Genomic DNA, 25,001 nt, shown 5'->3' with positions numbered 1-25,001 from the left:
TGAATGAAGAATGGGGGTAACAGAATATCCCGGAGAAAAACACTGACCTGTGGCATCGCTCAGGCAAGATTCCCACGAACAAAAATTCTGGTGACACTGCTGGGAATCGAACCCAAATCGCCTTGGAAGGAGGCAAGTACTCTAGCAACTAAAACACTGTGCTGCACCCCTCCATTCCCCTTGGTAAATGATGCCGTCTTAGTGTGGTACACATATGGTGGTTTTTTTCATTACGCCTGTAGAAGCCTAATTATTGCAATGCAACTTTATCTTACAACATCGCCCATCATTAATTAGCTGGTTAGGTGAAAGAATATGCATAACTTACTAGTAAATAGAATATCCAGGTCTCATTAAGGTCAAGGGTCCAAGTTTATACCCAGTTTTGTGAAAATTATTTTTTAATTCCAACTAGTACCTGGTATCTTTAAATTGTAAAGTTTTTTTTTAAAAACATTGCAGCACAATTTTGCTATCAAAACTACTTGTATTGTTTTAACTATTTCGTCATTTAACCATGTACTTAGTTTACTTATTGACGAATTCGTAAAAAATCTTTCGGGGTCTTGTATTGAAAAATTATGCTACATAGTTACCTCGGGTATCTTATTATATGTAGAGGCTACGAATTATTTTATGGAAAGACAATAATTAAGGTCTGCCTTTATCAGCAGAAGTCTCAATGGAGAGTTTTCCATTCTTTACTTTCGTAACTCTAGCCAATAAAGTACTACGTGGAACACTGTATTCTTTAGACGCTTTGAGATATCCCATTTCCCCTTTAAGGAGAGAATTAATGGCTTGTCGCATGTTCTCCTCGTCCCGTGACTGACGCTCAGATGTTCTTCTGTACTTTCCCATATTTAGGAACCAATCTGAAAACAAATAACAGATTCCAAATCTTTAAACACAGAAGAACAAAATAATTGAATATAAAAAACACAAGCTGGGCAAAACAGAATACCTAAGAAAAATAGATGGCTAAAACGGGATACTATCCCGTTTTAGAGACCCAAAAGGTATTCTGTTTTGTCCAACTTTGTCATGTTCAGACAAATTAGGCGTCCTAACCAAACAACAGTATATATCAACTTTTTCGTCCCACAGATTTAAAGACAGATGATTACTTATTTATATGACACACTTACCTTAACGATGCTTAAATATTAACGATACGTTCTTGAAGTTACGATACACTCGAAATAATTTAGTATAACATCATGTTTTTAAACTTTCAACTCGGCACGAAACATTAACGTGTTTCTTTACTCTCTGTGCACTGTCCGCTGACCACCGGCACGAAATGTAAACAGTTCATTCATCTCTCGGTAGATCGCGGCACTCCCCAGTGAAATGAGGCCAGTATCCTGTTTTACCATACCATCCCATTTTAGCAGACTCTCCCCTGCCTCCTTTTCGTTAAATGATCTTTAGTTTTGTAGAATGTGCTTACTTTCGATTGATGGTGCATCCAAAATGTGCTGTCTTTTTGTTGATGGTGCTTTCAAAATGTGCTGTCTTTTTGATTATGCTTCCGAAATGTGCTGCCTTTTGATTGTGCTTCCAAAATGTACTGCTTTTTTGGATGGTGCTTCCAAAATGTGCTGCCTTTTTGTTGATGGTGCTTCCAAAATGTGCTACCTTTTTCGTTGAATGGTCTTCTATTTTTAATGTTGTTTTGACTCTAGTATTAAAGTAAATGGTTCTTGATTTGACTAGCGTATTATTCCATCCAGTGCATGTATGTAAGCGAGTCCTAGACAGCACGTCGCTCAGTTTGTAAGGTGTAAGGTGTAATGATCACCTAGTTAGTATCTTCTAGTGCATAAGTCCCGTAATTATCTGTTCTTGTGAACTCGGTGGCATCTTTACAGTCTTTAACGTCGAACTCGATGGAGGTTGTACCATCATCTACGGGAACCCTGACATCAGCGGCGACGAAGAAGGAGCAGATCCCGTTGACAACGACGACGTCAACATTGGAGGAGACTTCAACAGTCGCGGTACCACCAGCAGAAGAGACTTTAATGCCGGTAGTGTTGGCTGCACAGGAAAACTCGGCGAATGCTCGTCCGCCATCGATAGAGACTTCAATGGGTGGTGATTCGTCAACAACTAACGAACATCGGTTCTGTTACTGCGACAAAATTTTCTCAAACAACAGCAATGCTCGTCGACACGAGAAGAGAGAATGTGCTAAGAACCCTCCTAGCAGAATGTTTGGTTGTGAGAAATGTCACAAGCAATTTGCAAGACAGTATATTATGAAAACGCACATGTAAATATGCAAAGGTCCTGCTGTTCGGAGAATGTAAATGTTTCTATACAACAACGATGCATTGATGTTCATAAGAGTATGCCTGGAGTTGGTACAACTGTGGCAACGTTAGTATCTGGATCGGGTCTGAGAGGCTCGTCTTCATCACTCCGTTATCCTTGCAGCTACTGTGATATGTCGTTCGCATTTGCTCATGATGTACGAAGACATGAGAGGAGTAAATGTACGAATAATCCTTCTCGTATGAAGTTTCGCTGTGATGAGTGTCATGAATGGTTTACTCGAATTGATAATTTGCGTTGACTTGTGAAAAACTGTAATGGTGAAGTCCGTGCGCCTACTGCTGAACTATCTGCAGAAATTTCGACTCCTCGCTTTAGATTGGAGCCTCGATAGCGTACAAGAAAAAAAACTTGCGCAGCAAACGATTGCCATGGCATCTGGACATGGAACTAAACCTAAGACTGTGATCGGTGCTCTATAGGTAAATGATAATGGTTTCTACTTGGCGCTTTCTGCATTTCGTGGAACATTGAAAGACTATTATTATCTAAATACGCTTAGTGAGTCGAAAGACATTTGTAATTTTCTTGACGATATCAGACATAACATAATCAATCAGCTTACTGATGACGTAGCAACAAAAGAACCTTTTAAATATAACTTGTGGTTGGACTGTATATATGGAAAGCCATATCCGTTCGATGACAAAGTGAAGAAGTGTGCATTCAAGACATCGGCTGCAGCAATTTACATTTCTGAAGATGTGAAATAAACTTTTAAACACATCCAGAAACTCTGTCAAGAAGAGGAGGTCTATGCCAGTAAAGGTTCTGGTTGGTCTCTGTCTATTATAAACCGATTGGAGATAAGAATTAGTCATTTAACGCCTATGCAGGACTCAATGTTTATAAGATTGCTGGCTTTCGCAAATAATCCTGTAGTAAAATAGAAATTATGTAGTAAATATTACTTTTGTAAAACAACTTACGGTGGTTTATTTCTCGAACCTGACACTTTTCTGGTATTTAAATTAAATTTATTTTTAGCTTCGTCCATAGATTGAACCAAGTATCGATACAACATGTAATGTAATGTTTGATTTTTTCGGTTAATTTTTTAATCTTTCCCGAATTTCTAGATCAATACATACAAAAATCCAAGATGGTGGCCGTAATGGCTTATGGGATGATGGTTGATTTGGAAACTATGCTTCTTTTAGGACTTTGATCATTATTAATTGAAATTGAAATTTTTCACATAATATTAAGATGTTTTTCACCGCCCAGGGATCTAACGAAGGACAGGAATCGATCGAATCAATCAGAGGTCTAATAAGTTATTTATTTGATTAATTTTGGATTTTTTTTAATCCCTAGGTAAAAAATTACCCAATTTCAAGATGGTGCCCAAATTTAAAGATGGTGGGCGTCTCAGTTATAATAATTGACTACTGTACTCTAGCATGTAAAAATACACTAACATGATGGTGGCATCAGTATTCTAATAAGTTATTTTTTTGATGTTTGAACATTTTATCTTTATAGTCGGATAATAAAAAAAGATTTACAAGATGGCGCCCATAACGATAATTGATGTAGTGGTAACATTTCAAAATGTCGGGTGTGGAGTAAGACATTTTTATTACTTTTTATAGAGAATTTTTTAATTATATCAATAAATTACTGTTTAACTTTCGACGGAAATCGAACCGTGGACCGAAATCGTTTAAATAACTAAAAATTTGATGTAGGCAATTTTTTAAATATATTTGTAATTTTTTCGGAATTTCTAGCATTGAAATTACGGATTTTTTATATGGCTGCCGTAATGAAACATGCAACATTAATAGGATCCATTATGGCGGTCGTAACGAAAAGTGTAACGATTACATCGTACTCAACCAAGATGGGGCGTAACGAAACATGCAACATTGATTTAATCCAAGATGGCGACCGTAACGATAATTGCAACAGTGTTTTTAAGGAATATGTGATTAAATTTTTATTATTCAATTCGATTGATTTTTTATGAGGTTTTAAAGTTTTCCTGATTTTTAAAATAAAAACATAAATTTTACATATTTTCAAGATGGCGGACAGGACGTCATACTAGGTTACTAAATATAAACTTTGAAAAAAGTGGTGGGGGTCAGTCTGCCAGCAGCTACCATGAGGGAAGGATCGGTCGCCATATTTATTTTATGTTCTCGCCTGGTTCGAACCGAGGACTTCGAGCTCTATGTCGTAAATGTAGGTTTTTTTAAATAGTTGTATTAAAATTCTATTAATTGAATTTTTTATAAATTTTTAATTATTTTCATTAAAATCAGATAATTAATAATTTTTTTAAAGATGACGGCCGTAACGGAAATTGAAACGGAGACATCATAATCCTAAAAGAGGCTTATCGGATGCTGTAGACATGGATGTTTAATCCTCTTTTAGGATTTTGTGATACTTCTAAGGCAAAACACTTTTTAGGTTTTTCGAAATCCTAATTTTTGAATTTGTGAAGAAGAAAACGAGAAAGTTTTTCCTCAAAACGGGAATTTTCGAGTCATTTTGAGTCTTTTTTGAGGAATTTTGAGTCATTTTTGAGGAATTTTGAGGAATCTTTGATTCCAAGATGGCCGCTGTGACATCAGAGCAATCGGGCGGCTCCACGGCTCACTGCGCCACAGCCTGAAGCCTGGCGCAGGACGCCCATTTACATACTACTGAGTGATTAATTAATCTTGATCTTTCAGTCACGAATAGTGTATTGCTTTTTGTATCAGCTATACTGTAAGAAGAGAGTGTGTTTGAGTTTTCAAAAAGTACATGTCCACCTGGAGAACATTTATTTTAAATTTTATTGTTATACTAAGACTTTAGTTGATTTTATCTTACGAATGGCTCATTTTTGTATTATTTATTTATAGCATAAGTAATTCACATAGTGATTCTCTGTGCAGTAGATTCGTATCGTAACCAGATTAACTTAGGAATTATATGCAGGGATCCCAAAAAGCAGTTAATATAACAGACCAAAACGGGTGTTAAAATAAGGCAAAGCGATGGAAAATTCGTGGTAAAACAAGAAATCATTACGAAAAAGACAGCATTTTTAGGTGCCACTTTAGATGCAAAAAAAATGTGGCGTAATATTACAACGTTATATAAATAAACCAAAATTTTAAAATAAAATTACAAAAACAATTTGAAAGAAAAATTACACAAAGAACTGATAATGAGTCTGAAACAAAAATGGGACATAAAACATTTCAGAAGGTTAATATCATAAAAAATATTAAAATAAATAAAATAGTAATTGGATGTGGGTAGCAGATACCTAAGAGTGTGTTATTGTCCACTGTGTGAGTACTTGAGTGCAGCGGCGGGGAAGAATGGCTAGGAAGTGTGGGTTGTTTCGCCATGTGTATTGGCTGCTGTACATTTTGCCTTTTCTCAGAGATTTGGTGATACACTAGTGTCACTGTGTGAGGGCTTCAGTGCAAGGTGTGAGAAGAATTATTTGTACTATTTTGCCATGCTACAACGTGCCATGCAGCTTTGTGCTAATGTAGTGCACCTAATGCCTCTTCTCAGAAAATATTGGGATTGTGTGCTACTGTAAGAGTGCTAGAATGTATGGAAGAAAAAGAAAACATAGTGCAATGCTTGTTGTGTTGGAATGCGTAGTGCCACTTTGGGAGAAAGTACTTCACCGGCTTCCTCTCCTCAGGGATGTAGGAAGTCCTGTGCTGAGGAACCACCCTGACAACTTTACCCCCGACGGCCGCTGGATCCTGGGGGAGACGCCTGAGGTTTGATGTTTGCTGCTACTTTAAATACTATGTTATGAGCAATAGGTTGGTTCTTTCTTCCTATAACTCTGGTTTCTAAATTATAGTATGGGAAGTGTTTTTAAGAAATTTCGATATTTATTTAAATAGAGGCCAACGTCGATCATAAAATAAAAATTAACCAATTTTTTTCCTTTTCATCAAAATCACTTTCACAAACTTTTTTTTTTCTCATTATACCAATTTTTCCACATTTTTCACCACTGCTCATTCCTTCTCGCAGAACCTTCATCGGTGTGCTGCTGCACAGGTGTTTGCATGTTTGCTATGGTATAGTGGAGACTGGGGCAGGTGCATTTGGTTGGTTGTCACAAAGCTCAGGGCTCAGCTGTGACAAACAGCAGACATTTTTAAATATCAGTACAAATGTGTGTAGTTAGTTTTAAGTGTCCTGATACAATTCTCCAGATTTGATTAATTTTATTGCTGTTATTATATTACTATACACTATGAGTTTCTCTGTTATTCTGAATTTAATTCATTTCTTTACATATTTTAACTATTATTCTTTGATTGAATAAATTTGCAAAATGTTGTTAAGTACCTATCAACTGTGAGGTTAAATTACATTGTATTCCTGCCATAGCATGTTTTTTGTCCAAATTAACAATTCGGGGTATGCTGTCACAAAAAATCTCAGAATGGTTGTCTTGTGTGTCAACCAAACCCAGCATTTTTTTAATTTTATTTCTTTTTTGTATAAAATAAAGCTTGGTCATAAACTAAAAATAAAGACATTATGATGGGAAACCTATGCAGCTGTTATGTTTTTAGTTTTAAGAAGAGTAATTTGAATTCGTGCACTGCTCATGAAAATAATATCAACTTTATAACTAAACTAGATATTGTAAAAAATAAAAAATAAAAAAATCCCAAGATAAATCGATGAAGCGAACTTAAATCATTGTGGTTACTTTCTAAACAGAAACATGTTTTCTGTTAAAGGAAGGAACTCTTTACCCTTAAAAAATAAAATCGATGACTCATGTTGGAAAAATATTTAAAGTTAAACTGCTTGTCTTTCTGCAACCAAAAATTTACAACAAAAACGAAAAAAAAAACCAAGAGTAATCTTAGTGTCTGCAGTTGTGTGACAGATATGATTTATGGGTGTTTTATTGGATCCTGTTGGTTTTCATTGTAAACACAATGGCTTTATTGAATTTCAGTGGTTTCTGTTGGAAAAATTGACCATAAACCAAATAATCAGTGTGTTATTTATAGTTTCTGTTGTCAAAGCACTTGACTGGATTCATTGGTTTTTATTGAATTCTGTTGTAAACTAATTTGAAAATAATCTGGTTGAGTTTTTTTTCTGTGGTAAAACTGTAAGTTAGTTTCTGTTACAGTTAGAACCACAAGAACGTACGGGCTATAATCGAAAAGTTAAGCATCAGTGGACTGGTAGCGTGATGTTGGAGTGTGTAGATGAGGGCCGTACATGATGCAATGATAGACAAGTTATTAAAAGTGTTCAGTTGGAAGTGTTCTTGTTTTTAGCCTATATATGAAGACAAGATTCGAACCTAGGCCATCAAGACGAAGAATGTTTACAGCTAAGGTGCAAGTACGATCTTGGACCAGTACAAATGTTTTAGGTACAAATATAAACATGATAAAGCGTAATAGTCACAGCGATAACGTTTATAATTGTCAAAATGATTAACAAGGAAAAAGTTTAATTTTAGTCTGTTTTAATGACTATATCAAGAGCATGACTATAATCGATCATTTTTCCTATTGCTTGGGTTTATTAATATATTTTAACCGTTGCGGAAAATTGAACAATGCCTTATTGTTCGATAACGCTTGATGTCATGTTACCTACAACACACATACCATGCCTAATCTGTACATAGAACAGTGGAATGATTATTAGTCCTCAGAATCTACAACAACGGACTAATTGTAAACTTAAGACTTACAATCAGTCCGTTGTAGGGAACGTCGTGTCAAATGTCTTGACGACAACTTTATAATATGCTATGTAAGTTAGTTGTTGGTCGTGTTGCGAGAGACACGGCGCACGTCCCGGGCTATATCGTGAAAGCAGTTCACCTAGTACAAGTATAAGCAACGGTGTCAGTGAACGTACTTGAACTCGTCAAGTGTACGAAAAGGTCATTTCTAAACATATTCGTGTGTTGTTATCCAGAATTTTGCCGATATCGGTGATATCATCGGGCTGAAACATTAATATTAAACTGTTTTTGTTAATTTGAACATTCTGTCAGCATATTCAGAATTAATGAGGTAAACTGAAAAAACTGCAGATACGTACCTAAATTGAACTGGGATACGGTTTGATATACATTATCCTCAAAAATTGTCTCATTTTTATGGTGAACGACTTTCCTCAACCTAATAACAAAATTCAGTTTTCCTTCATTATTAATCATGAATGTCACAATCCATGATTACAATATATATTACTCATGTTAAATTCAGTACCACGAGGATAACTACAAGACCTACAATTAGGTCCTGTACATTGGTATAGATTGGGGGAAGAATTGAAAAAAATTAGCATTAAAGGATAAACCATCGTGCCATACACCATGTTTAAAAGTAACGCGGGTGATTCGGGCTCAGCCGAGCGGCGAAGGGCCGAGGAGCTTCAAAAGCAGCGAGAAGAAGAAGAAGAGTGGCGTAAAATAGACGAGGAGCGAGCTGAAAGGCGGCAACAAAAAAAGGAGCAGCAGCTACGGGACCGTCATTTAATGGCATATGCACTGGCGTTAACTTCACAGAAGCGGAACAATCAACACAATGTTTGGACGAAGTGAAATCAAGTGAAGTAGGTGAAGTAGTGAAGTGAAGTAGATTTTAAATAATATTTATTTGTCAATTTATGTTCTTTTTATTTCTTAGTGTACAATACCTTAGTGCTAAGTTCTCAGGCTACGTGTACTTTTCTCAAAACATCACGAGACATTTATTTAGCTACCTGGTATTAGTTTAACCACCGAATACATTACGGGCGGGTTGTTCTAGCCCCCAGGTGAGCCTAACTGATAATGAGTCTATACATTTAGCATAGACTGACTATCAGTTAGGCTTACCTGGAGGTTGGAACAACACACTTAGTAAGACGATTGTAGGGCTAACGTTACGTGCGGCGCAGCGACAGGTAGCTGCAATGCACGTTACGTGAGGTTGGTACCGAAACATTCGATCACTTGTACCTACATCATACTTGACATGTGTCAAATCTTTACTCACTAGTAAGGTGCACAGGTATATTAAACGCAAGAGTACATAGTCTTATAGTGCGCTGATTTTATTACCTACCTAAGTGTGCTTGCCAATAATAACATTGCGATGGCAGCCGTCAGCACCGCTTGATCTTAATCATAATCTGAGTGGTGAGGCACGATCCGTTTTCTATTTAAAAGACACCATAGTGCACGTTGCTAACTATTACCTATAATCTATGTCCATATGTAGCTACAGGTAGAACGGTGATTGTCGACAACCTCTTTGGGAACATTGTTACTTAGAGTTCAAGTAAGGCAAACCTTATGCAGACATCTCAAATGCATATACTAGAAACCCATGGAAGGTAAACGCCGAGCTACCGTGCCAGCATAATAGCGTTGTGACTTCCATTCAAGTATTTCGTGCTGTAGCATAACATCATACTTACGGTATACAAACTTAAGTTCTTATCTTTTAGCTGATAAGGGACATCGCCGTTGGGTCAGTAGTATGCTTTAAGTTTTATGTTCACGTAACTCTAATCATTACGGCTAGTAACACAGTTGTTAGAGCAATGTTACGTGCTACACAGTGGCTTTTAGCACCTGTATGAACACCTACCTGTACTATTTACACCTAACAAACCATTACCTACGTCTGGCAGTAACTTTGCTTCACAACTGTCTGTCATTCTAAACTAATAGGAGTACAAACAAGTAAAACTAAATATATGTAACCCATTTATTTATTCACATAAACATTACTTTGACAGGTTTCATGCTTTACCTGGTTCTTGAGGTCCGGGAACACTCATTTTGCGAACACTCTCTAACAAAACTTCCGAACCCGTGTGATCATCCGTTGCATAATAATCCAAGACGTCTGGATTGTTTCGGTGTACTTTGGCGATGATCTCCTTGAAGAGTTCTCTCGATTGCTTCATCAGAATCGCTGGTACCAGGTAATCGGACACCCACCAACTTACGTGCAGGGCACAGTAATGATGGACATGATTGTGCTTACACTCGCGTTTAGGAAGTTCTGCTGCATCTTCCTTCCTGCCACACGAGCAGGTGTCATCACCGGCAGCCCAGCACTTGTTCAGGTGAACCCGCTTCTTGATGAAGTTCAGTATCTTGGGAACCCTCACGAAATTCCTTTCACCAGGTGGCCTCTTTCCGAATAGGTGAGCTAGCTAGTCCCAATTGATAAGCAAGCGGTCGTTTTCCATCCTCGTGGCATCAAAGTTGTACTCCACCGGATATGTTTCTCCGTTGAGAAAAGTTACCTCGATTTTATGTATCCCATTGAGAAACTTTTTATATGCAGTTGAAAATTGCGCAAACTCACTCACGGTGAAAGGGGCCCTGTTCGGGATAGCAGGTCCACACAGGGTAAAGGTATCCACCGGGAACGTTAGTGATCTTTCTTTCGTAGACATGTTGATGAGCCTTTGATGTCACACTACTTTGGCGGTTTTCAAATGTTGATCTTCACCACGTGGCGGTCAAAAAGCAAATGAGCTCAGCTATCCACCCACAAAAGTATTTATAGTGTTCCTGTGATCCCATCAAATTACATGAAGATACGAACATATGGCAACGATTTGGGTTTTCCCACTGTCAGAGGTTATCGGGTTCCTCTTGAATCAACAAGCGAGCCGTATAATGGATACCTATATGATAAAGTATCGTTTGACCTCATCAGTAATCTTTTATTGCTCTAATAATAACCAATTGTATATGTGTTTATTCACTTCGATCTTGTGATGTATACTGTATGAAATGTAGGTTAACAATGCGATGATGTATATCGTATCCCTTTTCGGAATTAAGTCGTTAAGTCCTTGTATGAAAGCGGACCACCGTCCTTCACTGCTTGTGCGTAATAACGACTTATTGTAAGCCCACTATTGTGCCGCTGTCAACTCGTGGGTAAAACCAGTTCATTCCTTATTACAATTACGGATAAATAATAATTATCAAGCACATACGGCCATTGTGTGCCCGATAAAAGCGTAGCTCAACAATTGTAACGTCGAGAGTTGCTCGAAAGGTTGTTGAAGTTAATTCCCGCAGCCGTGGTTCTTATGGCTACTCGCTGTATATGCTGTGCTGCAGTCTAACGTCACGCTCGCATATTGCAAGAGTGATAAGGCGTGCGGAACGCGCGCGGACCGTTGCGTTTGACCGAACGTGATTACGCGACGAGTAGTATGTTTGCTCCAGGCTTGCTTACTCTTGTTCTGTGAGAGCATGAGATCTAGGGTTCCAACAACTCAGCCGTAGCTAGTATGACATGTTTATTAAGATACACGATCGTTGCAAAAGTTTGTTCTAGACTTTTACGAACTATGTTCCTGTAAAGTGACATTTGCACCTGACGGGCTTCGTAACATAGTTGGACGTGCAACGCCGAGTGCAGTCGGTGTTTACCTTTGCTCAGAGTCCTATTTACGACCTCGTAAAGCTAAGCTATCCTACGTTCATACACAATACAATTGGAAAATTTTGGAAAACAGTGCAATGTTGATGCACCAGGTAATCTTTACCCCTGAATTCGAAAATCTGACTCTCTCCACGCCTGGATGCTCAACTTGCAAGTTCCAGACCGTACGTTAATCTGACATTGACTGTATGTTTTAGTGTTTACCTTTGTATCTGTTGGGTCTTTTTTCTGTGTTTAGGAGTTTGTTTTTTGCTGTTGTATTTTTTGTGACTTCCACTGTATTCTATTGCGTTTTTTGTTTGCTTTTTTTCAAAGAATTCTGTTGATTTCAGTTGTTATTAATAAACTTTTATTGTATTCTGTTGGTTTCTGTTGAATTGTCTGTTAGGGTCTGTTATTTTATTGTGATTTTCATTGTATTTTATTTATTTTGTTGGTTTATGTGGTATTATAGGGTTTTTAATTGCAGTGTGTTGGTTTATGCTAGTTTCTGTTGTAATTCACGCTGTTCGGGATCTGTTTTTTTATTATTTTCTATTGCATTTAGTTGGATTATGTTTTTTTATGTTGTAAACTATGATGGTTTCTTGTGTTTTTTATTGTATTCTGTTAGCTTAAGTGGAAATACACTTTTTAGGGTATGTTTTTTTCATGTTTTTGTTATTGTATTCTGTTTTTTTTTGTTGGTTTCTGTTGACCAGCTCTCTTTTATAGTCGGTTGTCTTTTAGTGTCATCCATTGTATCTTTTGAGTTTTTTCATTTCCTTTTATAAAATGTTTTTGTAATTTTGTGTTTGATTTATTTTGTTGCATTTTATTGTTTCTGTTGTAAGGCATCTGTTGTTTCCTCTTGTATTTTAGTAACCTCTATTTTATTTTGTGTTTTGTTTGTTCCTGTTGTAAAGAATATGTTGTTTACAAATGTAATTTAGTGATTCTATTGTGTTCTTTTGGTTTCAGTTCAAACGTTCTCAGTTGGGGGTCTGTGGTTTCTAGTTATTTATATTGTATTATGTTGTTTCTTGGTGGTTTCTGTTGCAAGGCAGTATGAACATGGTATATTTTATTTTTTCTGCTTTAAAGTAGTATGTGGTTTTCTAGTGTATTCCATTGTAATTAGTTGATTTCTGTTGTAAGGCCTCTGGTTAGTGTGTGTTGTTTTCAAGTGATTCCCATTTTTTCTGTTGGTTTATGTTGGTTCTGTTGTATAGCTTTCTATTAGGTTTTTCATAGTATTTTGTTGTATTGTGTTTTTTTAAAGGTTTTTTGTTGTTATTTAGTGACTTCTATTTTAAACTATTATATATTGTATTTGTGTTTCAAAATTATTAGGGTCTTTTTTATTTCGTATTTTTTGTTTTATTTTTTAGTCGATTTATTTAGCTACCTATTACATTTTTTTTTACATGAATTGCTGTTGTGTTAGGCTGTATTTCTGTTCGTTTTATGGGATTGTTTTATTATTGTTGGTATTTTGTTGTTTAAATTGCTACAGTACTATTTAATAAGCTCTAATAAAACAAAAAATAAACAAATGGTTTTAGTACAATATAAACTTAAACATTTTTATTGATGATGTTTGAAAACCATATAAAAATCATAATGTAAACATAGAAGAAACACAAAAAACCGTTTAAACAACAAGTTCAACATTTAAAAACTAAAGTGAATAGAAATCACCGATATGAAAATAATCACAAGAGCAATCAACAAATTAATGCAAAATAATGTTTTTCTACAATATGAAAAATATAGTCTAATGAAAATAGTGAGCATCCCGTATCCCATATAAAAGATATTAATATTTTTTACCTCAACACAACACGTGAGGACATTTGTTTGCAAGCACGGGGCTACTTGCATCAAGTTATTTTGTATGAGATAAATGAACTCTCGCGCAGCCAAATGGAGTCAAAGATAGTTAAGAGCCATGGAGCCTCCTAGACTTGTAGCTTCGTTGCTATTTAAAGGGTTGTATCTTGTAGTCCTGTATACTCGCAGCTTCGTAGCCTCCTATGCTAGTAGCCAAATAGCAGCTAGGTGTAAGACTTTTTGGAGCCAAATACTTTTGACGTCAGTAACTTTTGTAGCGAAAGACTGTTGGAGTCAAATACTGCTTTAGCCAATGACTGTTGGAACCAAATACTGCTTTAGCCAATGACTGTTGGAGCAAAAAGACGTTTGGAGCCAAAATACTGTTGGGGCCATAGACTGTTGAAGGTATTATGTCCTATCTTATATTGGTGATCACATCCTACTGATTTGATTGATCGTGCTCATGTACATCCTTCTCGTTGAATGTGCTTCCTGTTTGGGATTTTTGTCCAATTGTGCTTCCTTTTCGATGATTGTGCTTCCTCTTTGTCGAATGTGCTTCCGACTGTGGCTCCTTTTTGTGTATTGTGTTTCCAATTGTGCTTTATTTTTGTTGATTTTGCCTCCTTTTCTTTGTTACAGCTTTTAATTGTGCTCTTCTTTAGTCCAATGCGTGTCCTCTGTGTGTGTGTGTTTTGTGTGTGTTCATTGCATATAATGTGTGTCCATTGCTTGCCCATTGCGTGTACTGTGTGTCCATTTGGTGTATTGTGTGTACATTGAGTGTCTAGTGTGTGTACTGCGTGTCCATTTGCTTCCAAATGAGTTTCCTTTTTTTGAATGAGTTTCCTTTTTTGAATGTTTTTTGACTCGTATATTGTAGTAAATGCTTCTTTTTTTGATTAGCATATTAAACAATCGGTAGCGGGTATATAAACGAGTCCCAGACGAAAGGACTTTCAGTTTTTTACTAGCTGCGGTGGTGTATGGTTCACCTATTTGGTTTCATCTGGTGCATAAGTCATGTAATTAGCTACCTTTTTTCTTGTAAACTCGATGGCATACTTACTGTTTTTTTACGTCGAACTCGTTGGAAGAAGTACCATCGTCTGCGGGAACCCTGATGTCATTATCAACGATGTTTTCGCAGATCCCTTTGTAAATGACGTGGACAACACTAGAGGAGACTTCAACACTCGTGCTGCTACCAGCAGAAGAGAGCTTAATGACTACAGTGCTGGCTTCACAGGAAACCATGATTAATGAATTTTCGCCCTCGATGCAGACTTCAAAGGTTGGTGATTCGACAACCAATATCAAGCATCAATGTCGTAACTGTGACAAGATATTCTTGAACAACAGCAATGCTCGACGACACGAGAAGAGAGAATGTGCTAAGAATCCTCCTCGCAAAATGTTTGGCTGTGAGAAATGTCATAAGCAGTTTGCCAGAAAAGATAATATGAAAATTCACATGAAGACATGCATAGGTCGTTATTTATGACAGAAAATAAAGGTTTCAATGCAACAGAGATGTATCGATGTGAATAAGAGTACACCTGGAGTTGGTAAAAGTGCAGCAACAGCATAATCTGGTTCGGGTCTGAAAGGCTCGTCTTTATCAACAAAATCCTTGTAGCTACTGTGATATCGCACTGTCAAAGTAATACGGCCACATGTCAAAAGTAGTAACTTTTCAGGAGAGAATTTTAAAAGTTTAAACAATGTTATTTAATATTTACCCTTATATAAGATAAAAGTTTACCCAAATATATGTCACCTGAAAGTGTTAACTGTACACTGTTAAAGGTAAAAGACCAAACTAATCCTTTTTGTTTGCAAAATGGCCTCAGAGAGGTTTTTGTACACATATATATCAAGACACATAATGGACTTAAGGGTCAATTTTTTTATTAAAAGCTTTTTTATATGGAAGTAATATGCTTTATAGATGAAATACTCATTAAAATGAAACATTACTATTTGGTTTATAAAATTTTTGTAATTTATTTCAATATAAATAATAAATTTATTTAAATTTTATTAATGTTAGTTTTTCTAACTAAATGTCACAAATAGTATAGTATCCATTAAAACCTAGTTTCATATTTACTATCATTGTAATCAGCATGTTACTCTGTTGAACAATTAATGTTGTAAATACCAAAATAATGATCACACATTGCCACCACATAAAAAAGTTTATACAGATAACACAACAATCACAAATCATTTTGAAAAAAACACTTGTGTCCAAACATAGGTTTGTATTTATATTGCACTTATTAACGTGATGTGAGCAATATTGAAATTACATTGACAATTAACTGTATGAAGTAGTTTTAACTGTTATAAAATTTACCTACTAGAAATTATCTTAATTGTCATGCACATTATCGTGTAGAATCTTTTCCTTTGTTGAACCTCTCTGTTGTCTGCTTCCGCCACGCGCTGATCGTCGAGAGCCACCTGCCTGAAGTGTCTCGTCATTGGAGTGAGATAGTTCTATGAACAATGAATGGTGAACTCTAGGAATGGCTAGTGACTGGCATAAGCTGCGAAGGTCATTGTATTTAGCATTACTGATGGTAGGAGCCACTGTGTATGCTGGAGACAGAATCAAAGGTGAAGGAGCTTGCGAGAGAGATCCATTTCCACTCTTCCTAGTTTTCTTCAATGATGCTGGTAGACATTTCATGTTGACTGCCTTGAATTCCTGTTGTGCATAGTCTGTTTTATAAAAGAACTTGTAAGGGTCAGTTTCTCTTACTTGTAGGGCAGAAATCTCTTCCCATGCAACTGTCTCGCCTCTCTCATTTATGTTATAGTTGCATCCAAGTTGATCAGCTATCCTTTTGAAATCTATGATATTCTCTTGTTACCATGTTGGTAACTGCCTCAACCGTGTGTTATTACTTGCTGGTCACAATATCTAATTGTTTTATATTTATTTAATTTCTTTTTATATTTAATTTAATTTATTTTCTTTTTGGTACTTAATTGGTTAATTTAATTCCTTGAACTATTCTGAAATTACACTGTCGAGCTAGCAAGTGTTAAGTTGGTACACTATACTGCACGCTTTCGGTAATGTTCGGGCCGAGCCGAAGATGTCCGAGTGGAATACTCCGAGTGAAGACCGCGAGGAAGTGGGACTGCTCGATGTGACGCCGGTGTGGACGGACCGCGAGGGACGAGTGCCTACGCTGAACGAGAGTGAAGGTTTCGACGGCCGGGCCGCGTTGCAGAGACGCGAGGCGATGGACATCGCTGGTGCCCCGGGGTGCTCAAGTGCCACGGCAGCGACGGACTTGCTGCGACTCTGAAAGTAAGACTAGAGACCCTTATTTATTTTCTGGTGATGGTTCGCCTGTACGGAAAGTGTAGGAAAAAATCACAATTTGACTTATTGCTACGTGAAGCGATCGTGACTGCGTATAACGTCATGTGCTTACGTGATTAATACTAGCAACAACTTTTAATTACTTCTGAATAAACGTGCTCGATATAGCTCGACATATAAGTACAAAAACAATATGGAAAATACAGTTCTGTAAAAATGGCCATGTAGACTTTTTGTTAGAACTTTCATAATAATAGTTTCTTTTTTTTTTTAGTAAGTTCATGTGCATGATGCTGTTGCTATTATATAGCCTGTATGACTTATTAATTTTTCATGTCAGTGCTAAATGTTTGTCATTATTGTACGGCGTCATCACTCGCGGTGATAGTATAGCATTAAATTCATACACCGTACGTCTGTGTGCGCCTTACTTTACGTGTAGAGCCCCATCGACCCCCTTCAATTTGTTGCTTATTAAATTATTTTTTGAGTCCCACACACACATGACGGGGAAAGGGTACATACATGTAATTTTGCCTTTTTTTTTTTTCTTCCCTGTGGCGGTGTGTGTGGAAGGTTTTTTGTAGACTCCGGTAGCGATCAAGGTTTTTGAGATTGCTGGAGGCCGGGGTTACAAAAAATAGCTGCGCCACTCTGCTACAAGGGAGTCAAATGGGGACGCGCCATTTACACCTGTTAATCATCATCATGGCCGTAAGTTGGATTTACAAGTTAAACAAACAAGGGCTCATGGTCAATCTTGAAGCGGCAGAAATACCGTTTGACGATGACGATAATGTATATACCTTACGTCGGAAACTGGCTGATCACGTGAAAGGAGAGTCGAGGTCGGGCGGTCGTATGGTGGAAATTACGTCAGGTAATCAGAAACAGAATTTGTTACTGAACGTAGAAAGCAAATTTTCTTACGATAATGTGAATAACGTTCCGTTTTTACGTGGAGGTCGAGCTGATGACATTGTACAATTCTGTTTGGAAGTAGATAAAATAAGAGAGCTTAAATTGTTTGAAAATGATATGGATCTATTCCCTTGTGTAATAGGAAAGTGTCACGGAGTAGCACGAAATATTTTGGGGAAATGCCTAGACGAAAACTTGAGTTGGTGGAAAGCAAAAGAAAGTTTGTGGGAAAATATGTGCCCGCGTAGAATCAAAGATAAATTGCGAAGGAAACGAGTTTACCGTTTTCAAAAATCAGGAGAAAGCATGGTCGAGTATGTCACTTGTATTTCTGACTTGAGTAAAGCTATGTGTATACCCATGTCGGGGGATGAATTAATTTCCCTGATTATTGAGAACATGTTACCCGTTTTGCGAAGTGAATGTGCCTTTATTGATAAACCAAAAAATGTGGGTGAAATTATGCCGTGGGCTAGTGAAGTCGATAATTTGTGGTGTGTGCGGCAAGAATTTTCATACTTAGAAGCAAATGGAGGGCAGAAGGAAAACCTTTCTGACAATATTAAACATTACGATCGTGGGGAAAGGGGCAGCGTAAGGGTAATTAGTAACAGGAAGCGAGGCCGTACTGCACAATACGCTACCTGTTTTAATTGCGGGATAGTAGGTCACGTAGCCGCGAAATGCGGAGGTCGGGAAAAGGAAATTTCGGGCGAAAATAAAATAAAAGCAAACATCACAATTCAGTCTTCTGCGAACGAGAATAAGAGAGAAATAAAAGACGAACATATTAACAAGGGAAAAAAAGAGTTGAAGAAAAACGACACTAGTAAGTTCCCGCGAGCATGTTATAATTGTGTTGAATGTGAGCATGTGGAATATAATTGTGCCACGGGGAATTTAAGCTCTAGACGAGGCGGCGAGATATTCTGTTATTACTGCCGAGGTATAGGGCATAATAAATACGCGTGTCGGATTAGGAGAGAAGAACATGCAGTTTGTCGATATTGTAACAAGCGTGGGCATGTTAGCAGTTCTTGTAGGTTTAAGAAAAGGGAAAATAAATATCGTTTTGGGAATAAGCATCGCCTAGCGGTTATTCGCGACGAAAAGAATCTCTGTGTTAATTTGTTAATGTACGATAAAAAGTTAAAGGGTTTAGTAGACACGGGCGCGAGTAGGAGTTTTGTAAATCAAGAGTTCGTGAGTAATCTAGTGAAGGAGAAAAGGGAACTCTGCCATTTAATAAAAACGGGGGAGGGAATGACAGTTTATTTAGCTGATGGAAAGAGGATGGTCGTTAAAGTGAAAATAAAATTACATTTTAAAATAAATAAATTTTCATGGAGCAGATATTTTTGGATAGTGCAGGTAGTTTTAGGAATGGATTTTCTGACACACTCAAGCGGTAATTGATTGTAGGAGGCGGGAATTGAAGTTTTTGTTTAATGATGAGGCACGAGTAAAGTTAAAGAAAAATAAAAAGGTTAAAAAAATTTGTGGAGGTATACAATGAATTACAGGTTATTTAGATGCCGAACAAATAAATCGGATTGAAAAAATTATTTCAGATTTTGATGACGTCATAACGGAGAAAGTGGGGAAATGTACGATAATGCCGTACCATATTGATTTGATGGACAGTAGCCCCATAAAGTGCGCTCCATATCAATGCGCGCCACCTAAAATAAAAGCATTTAGGGAAATAATACGTAATTTGGAGGACGAAGATATTTTTGTTAAATCTAAATCTTTATTTGCATCACCTGCCATTTTAGTAAAAAAGAAAACTCCGGGAGAATTTAGTTTGGTTTTGGACTATAGGTTGTTGAACCAACACATTAGGCTAGATCCCTTTCCATTACCCAAAATTGAGGTTATTTTGCAATATTTAGGTGAGGCAAAATAGTTCATGGTATTGGATCTCAATACCGCTTTTCATCAATGTGTTTTGGATAAAGAGAGTCAAGCGTGCACCGGGTTTGTGACGCCATGGGGGCAGTATGAGTGGAAGCGTGTGCCATTTGGTGTTAATTTTGGTGCACAATGCCTTTCCCGTATTTTGAGTCACTTGTTGCAAGAGTTTCAATTCAAATTTACGATAAGTTTTTTTGGATGATATTTGTATCTATTCTAACAGCTTTCGGGAACATGTTGAACATGTGAGTATAGTATTATCTAAATTACGCGAGGCAGGTTTAACCGTAAATCCCAAGAAGGTATGTTGGGCAAAAAGTCAGATAAAGTTTTTGGGGTATTTGGTGGGGAACGGTAAATTGGAAATGGACCCAGACAAGATAGGTCCGATAGTTAATTTCCCCATACCAAAGAACGTAAAGGGGGTGATGAGGTTCCTAGGAATGTTAGGTTATTTTAAATGTTTTATCACCAATTACGCGTCTCTGCACACCACTTAACCATCTAAAAAGAAAAGGAGTCGATTTTTAGTGGGGTGAGGAACAAGATAGGGCTTTTAAGCAGTTAAAATATGCTATTTCACACACGCCCGTGTTAGCATTGCCCAATTTCAAAAATAAATTCGTAGTTCAATGTGATGCTAGCAGTTTAGCTTTAGGAGCCGTGCTATTGCAAGAGGGTGAGAAAGGGCTACAACCTGTCATGTTCGCGAGTCGGACCCTCACCCCAACCGAGCAACAATATAGTGTATATGAGAAGGAGGCATTGGGATGTATTTTTTCTCTAGAGAGGTTCGAAGCTTTTATTGAATTTGAGAAATTTGAATTATGGACTTAACATGGTTATTTTCGCACCCACGCCAACTAGGAAAAATTGGGAGGTGGATTATGAGGTTAACGAAATTCAGGTTTGACATAAAACACGTTAAGGGAGCCGATAATGCGGTGGCCTATGCGCTGTCCCGCATGTTTGATGCTCAGGAATTCCACCAAGGGGATTTGGAACAAGAACAAAATGTAGAAAAATGGGACGCGAATGAGTTAGGACCAGAAGAAGTGGAGTCGCATAAGGAGTTCTGTAATGTTTTAAGTAATTATACTGAAGCTTTTTGTGATATGAAGGAGTGGCAACGTAAGGATGAGGAAATACAAAAATTTTTGAGAAATGTTGATCATATGCAAAAGAAGGGGTACGAATGTATAAAAGGGGTTTTGTATCGAATTAAAGATAAAAGAAAAGGGTTTTTGTACCTAGTAGAGTGCGAGGTATGGTTTTAAATTATTTCCATGATTCCACTTTGGGTGCCCATGGGGCAATAGACAAAACCTTGGAAAAAATATCTCATCATTTTTTTTTGGCCCATGATGAAAACCGATGTCGAGAAGTATGTTAGGGATTGTAGTGCTTGTCAACTAGCTGAACAAGCGGGGACTACTAAAGTGGGGTTGTATTCCGTCGAACCCATTGTTAGGCCTTGGCAACGAGTTTTTATAGACGTTTTTGGTCCTTTACCGCGTTCAGTTTCTGGAAATAACTGTTTGTTGGTAGTTATCGATGGTTTCACGAAATTAAGTTTTCTGTTGAGTATGCGGGATATGAAGAGTAATCAAGTTGTAAAAACCTTGGAAAGTAGATTGTGGAGTATATTTGGCGGTCCGGAGCAAGTAATATCGGATAATGCTAGTTACTTCGTCAATACGAAATTTAATGCGATGTGCTTTGAATGGGGTATAAAACGTACTACGACTAGCCCTTATTATCCTTGTGCGAATCTTGATGAGCGTCTCAACGAGAATATTAAAGTGGCGCTCACTATTTTCCATCAGAAAGACCAACGGAGATGGGATGAACGATTACAGTTTATAAGTTTAGCTTTTAATATGGTTAAACACGATTCTACCAAATTTTCTCCTGCTGAACGTTTTCTAGGACACGGTATTGGCCATCCCCTATTGAATGTGTGGGGCGTTCCTCCAGGAAGCTTGGCTACATCGAGGCCCAGATTATTAGAAAAAAGTTGGGTATTGGCTGCGGAGAATCTTGAAAGGTCAAGGTTGAAAAGTAGTATCCAATACAATTTAGGTAGAAAGGAATATAATTTTGTGGTTGGAGAGTTGGTGTGTAGGCAATTTGTTTTGAGCCAGAAAAGTAAATATAAGAGTGCTAAATGGGAAAATGCCTACGCGGGTCCGTTCAGGATTGTGAGATTTTTAGGACCGGTTACAGTTCTTTTGGAAGACTGTGAGAATGCTTTTTAAGACTAGAAAGGCTCATTTAAGCCACTTGAAAATATTTAGTGAAAAAAACAGATAATTAAATTTTGTTTTGCTTGGTGTTGATTTTGCCTGGTTTTGTAAATTATAGCTCCGTAGATTTTTTTTGGCCTTGTTTTTATTATTATGTAGGAATAGTTTTTTGTGAACGCGCGGTAGATGTTTGGGTATCTGGGGTTTTTGTTTCTTGAGCTTTAAATTGTTGTGCTTTTTGGTCATAACTTTGGTGTCTTGCGACTTTTTCCTAGCTTTTCTAATTTTTTACCTTCTTGCTTCTCTTTTCGCTATGTGTTGTTCGTGAGGGGAGTTTTGTGGTACGTGGTTGAAAAGCCCAACCTCTGGCGCGCGGGTTTTTTTTTAAGGGGGAAGTTGTTACCATGTTTGTAACTGCCTCAACCGTGTGTTATTACTTGCTGGTCACAATATCTAATTGTTTTATATTTATTTAATTTCTTTTTATATTTAATTAATTTTCTTTTATTTTTGGTATTTAATTAATAAATTTAATTCCTTGAACTGTTCTGAAATTGCACTGTCGAGCTAGCAAGTGTTAAGTTGGTACACTATACTGCACACTTTCGGTAATGTTCGGGCCGAGCCGAAGATTTCCGAGTGGAATGCTCCGAGTGAAGGCCGCAAGGAACGGGGACTGCTGGATGTGACGCCTCTCTTACAATGTAAGGGTTACCACTTCTTTTTGCAGTAGAAATCACTGGCACCCACTGTGCTGGTACATAGATTGGTCCTGACTTGAGTGCTCTTCGTTTATTTTTCTCTATTGCAGAGTGCATCGAGTCGCCCTCATTTTGAGTATGTCCAACAATAAAAACTTGTGAGTGAATTCCGGAATGTTCAATTTCATTTCATCATAGCTGTATAGGGCTAAAATTATCTTGTTTTTATTTTGCCCTGATGCGTTGTCCGAGTAAAATATTACATGTTTTCCCTCACAATGCTCTTTCAAAAAGATGAATACAAATGAAGCTATTTCATTTGCACCCCTGTTAACCTTCATGCCAGAAGAAACAGAATCCTTTTTCGTCAACAATTTTGTATATCGTAAAATTAAAGCAATTCAATCTTCTCTTGTAGTAGAACACCAAAACTTCACCACAAGGCGCAGAAAGCACAGCCTGAAGATCGTAACTTGCAACTATTGCATTGTTGTCATTTGCATTTTTTATGTCTTTATCTTTTTCTGTACGGGATAGTTGTTTGGCTTTTATGTGTGCACCATGGTTTTCTTTTCCTTGCCATCTGCATTTTTGTACTGCTCACATACGGCACATTGATCCTTCTTGGGTGTGAAGAAAGAAAGGTTAAATTCTTGTGTGAAAATTTGCCTGTACACTTCTTCTTTTACAGGTGGCATATATGAAGGATTCTGTTTTTCCTCTCGCTGTTCTCTGACATACAGTCTGTACATTTCTTTAAGGCTTAAATTTCCATCAAGAAATTCTCTTTTTGTTTGGTTCCTCAAATAATGTGATTCTATCCGTGGGAATTTCTTTATGTGTTCTCTAGCAGAGTCTTTTTCATTTCCTGCAATTGCATGTTTTGTGTGCAGTCCTTGTCTTGATTTCATCAAGGTACCAGTTTCCCCGTCTACTCTTTTGAAGCAGTTACGGACAACTTTTTCAGATATGTCTAAGGTTTTGAGAAAGAAGTCTTTACACACCCAAATTTTGTCCGGAGTTAGGAAATAGGTAATGCTAAATGATAGAGGCCTGGTTGCACTTACTGCTTTTGATTTAATTCCAACCTTTCCAGTGTAAGAAATAAAAAAAAAATTATGCTGCAAGTGGCGATCACCTAACATCCAATATGATTTGTTAATGTCTGCTTGTTTTTCTAATGAAATTTTGTTCCAACAATTTAAACGACACTTTTCACTACATGTTCCTTTGACAGAGCGTGCTCCTACAAGCTTTTTATTTTTGGTTATGTATGCCTGCCCAGAATTTACCTTCTGCTTTTTTACAACTGCTTTCCATTTGGATTCATCTCGTTTTCTTTTTCGTGACATTTTTTCTGGGCTCCTCGATTTTTCTCTTACTGGCAAAGTCGTAGGTCCAACGAACCAGTGATACTTACATCATCAGCGATAGACCTGTCGTCATAACCGTCACTGCAATATGATACAGATGGTCGAATTTGGTTTTCATCCCCATGGCTATCATCTTCTACAATGCAGTCCGTCTGTTGAGAATTACATTGGACATACTGAGTCTCAGTACTGTGTTGCTTAAGCAAAGAGTTCACAAAATGACTTGTGCTAGAACTCTCATGTTGCTTAAGCAAAGAGTTCACAAGCTGACTTGTGCTAGAACTCTCATGTTGCTTAAACAAAGAGTTCACAAGCTGACTTGTGCCAGAACTCTCATGTTGCTTAAGCAACATGAGAGTTCTGGCACAAGTCAGCTTGTGAACTCTTTGTTTAAGCAAAGAGTTCACAAGCTGAATATTTAATGGTTCAAAATCCCTTGGTCTTGTAGGGAGCATAAAATACATATTTCAGGGGTTACGGCTCTACAGTAAGCTTTAAATTTGCTGAGTTGGTATTTTTATACCCAGATTTTTTTCTATGTGTTTGATGTAACCTTGTAGCCTCGTGGTCTTGTAGCCTGGTAGTATTGTAGACACGTAGCCGATTGGAACCTTGTAGCTTGTAGCTTTGTAGTCAAGAAGTCTTGTAGCCTTGTTCTAAATAAATAATTCAACTATGTTCACCGAGATAAAGGATGGGTGGATGAATGATTTATTCCTGCTCTGAAGGAAGTCATGTGAAGGGAGTTCGCAGCAAAAGAGATTTATATGTGGATTTATATGTTACAGAAAATACAGAAAAACTGGCATGGTGCCTCGAAACTGTTTATTTTGATGCAAATAAACTAGGTGTAATAAAACTTAGAGCTAAAATTGAATATTTTGTATGTATTTATAAATGGTTGACATAAATAT

At 37.2% G+C, this 25,001-nt stretch overlaps 1 protein-coding gene across 2 annotated transcripts in view; it reads left to right on the top strand.

Annotated features, from left to right (window-relative positions):
* LOC134531578 (pyruvate dehydrogenase phosphatase regulatory subunit, mitochondrial-like) overlaps nt 1-25,001 on the top strand; it is a 520,406-nt gene that overhangs the window by 273,299 nt on the left and 222,106 nt on the right. For both annotated transcript variants that reach the window (XM_063367291.1, XM_063367292.1), the window contains one exon: nt 5,962-6,086. In XM_063367291.1, the coding sequence (XP_063223361.1) occupies nt 5,962-6,086 (125 nt within the window). The remainder of the gene's footprint in view (nt 1-5,961; nt 6,087-25,001) is intronic.

This window comes from Bacillus rossius, chromosome 5 (assembly GCF_032445375.1).
Source record: "Bacillus rossius redtenbacheri isolate Brsri chromosome 5, Brsri_v3, whole genome shotgun sequence".
In the NCBI taxonomy this organism is placed as follows: domain Eukaryota; kingdom Metazoa; phylum Arthropoda; class Insecta; order Phasmatodea; family Bacillidae; genus Bacillus; species Bacillus rossius.
The sequence above is the reverse complement of the archived record's forward strand: the minus strand, read 5'-3'. Positions and strand labels throughout refer to the sequence as shown.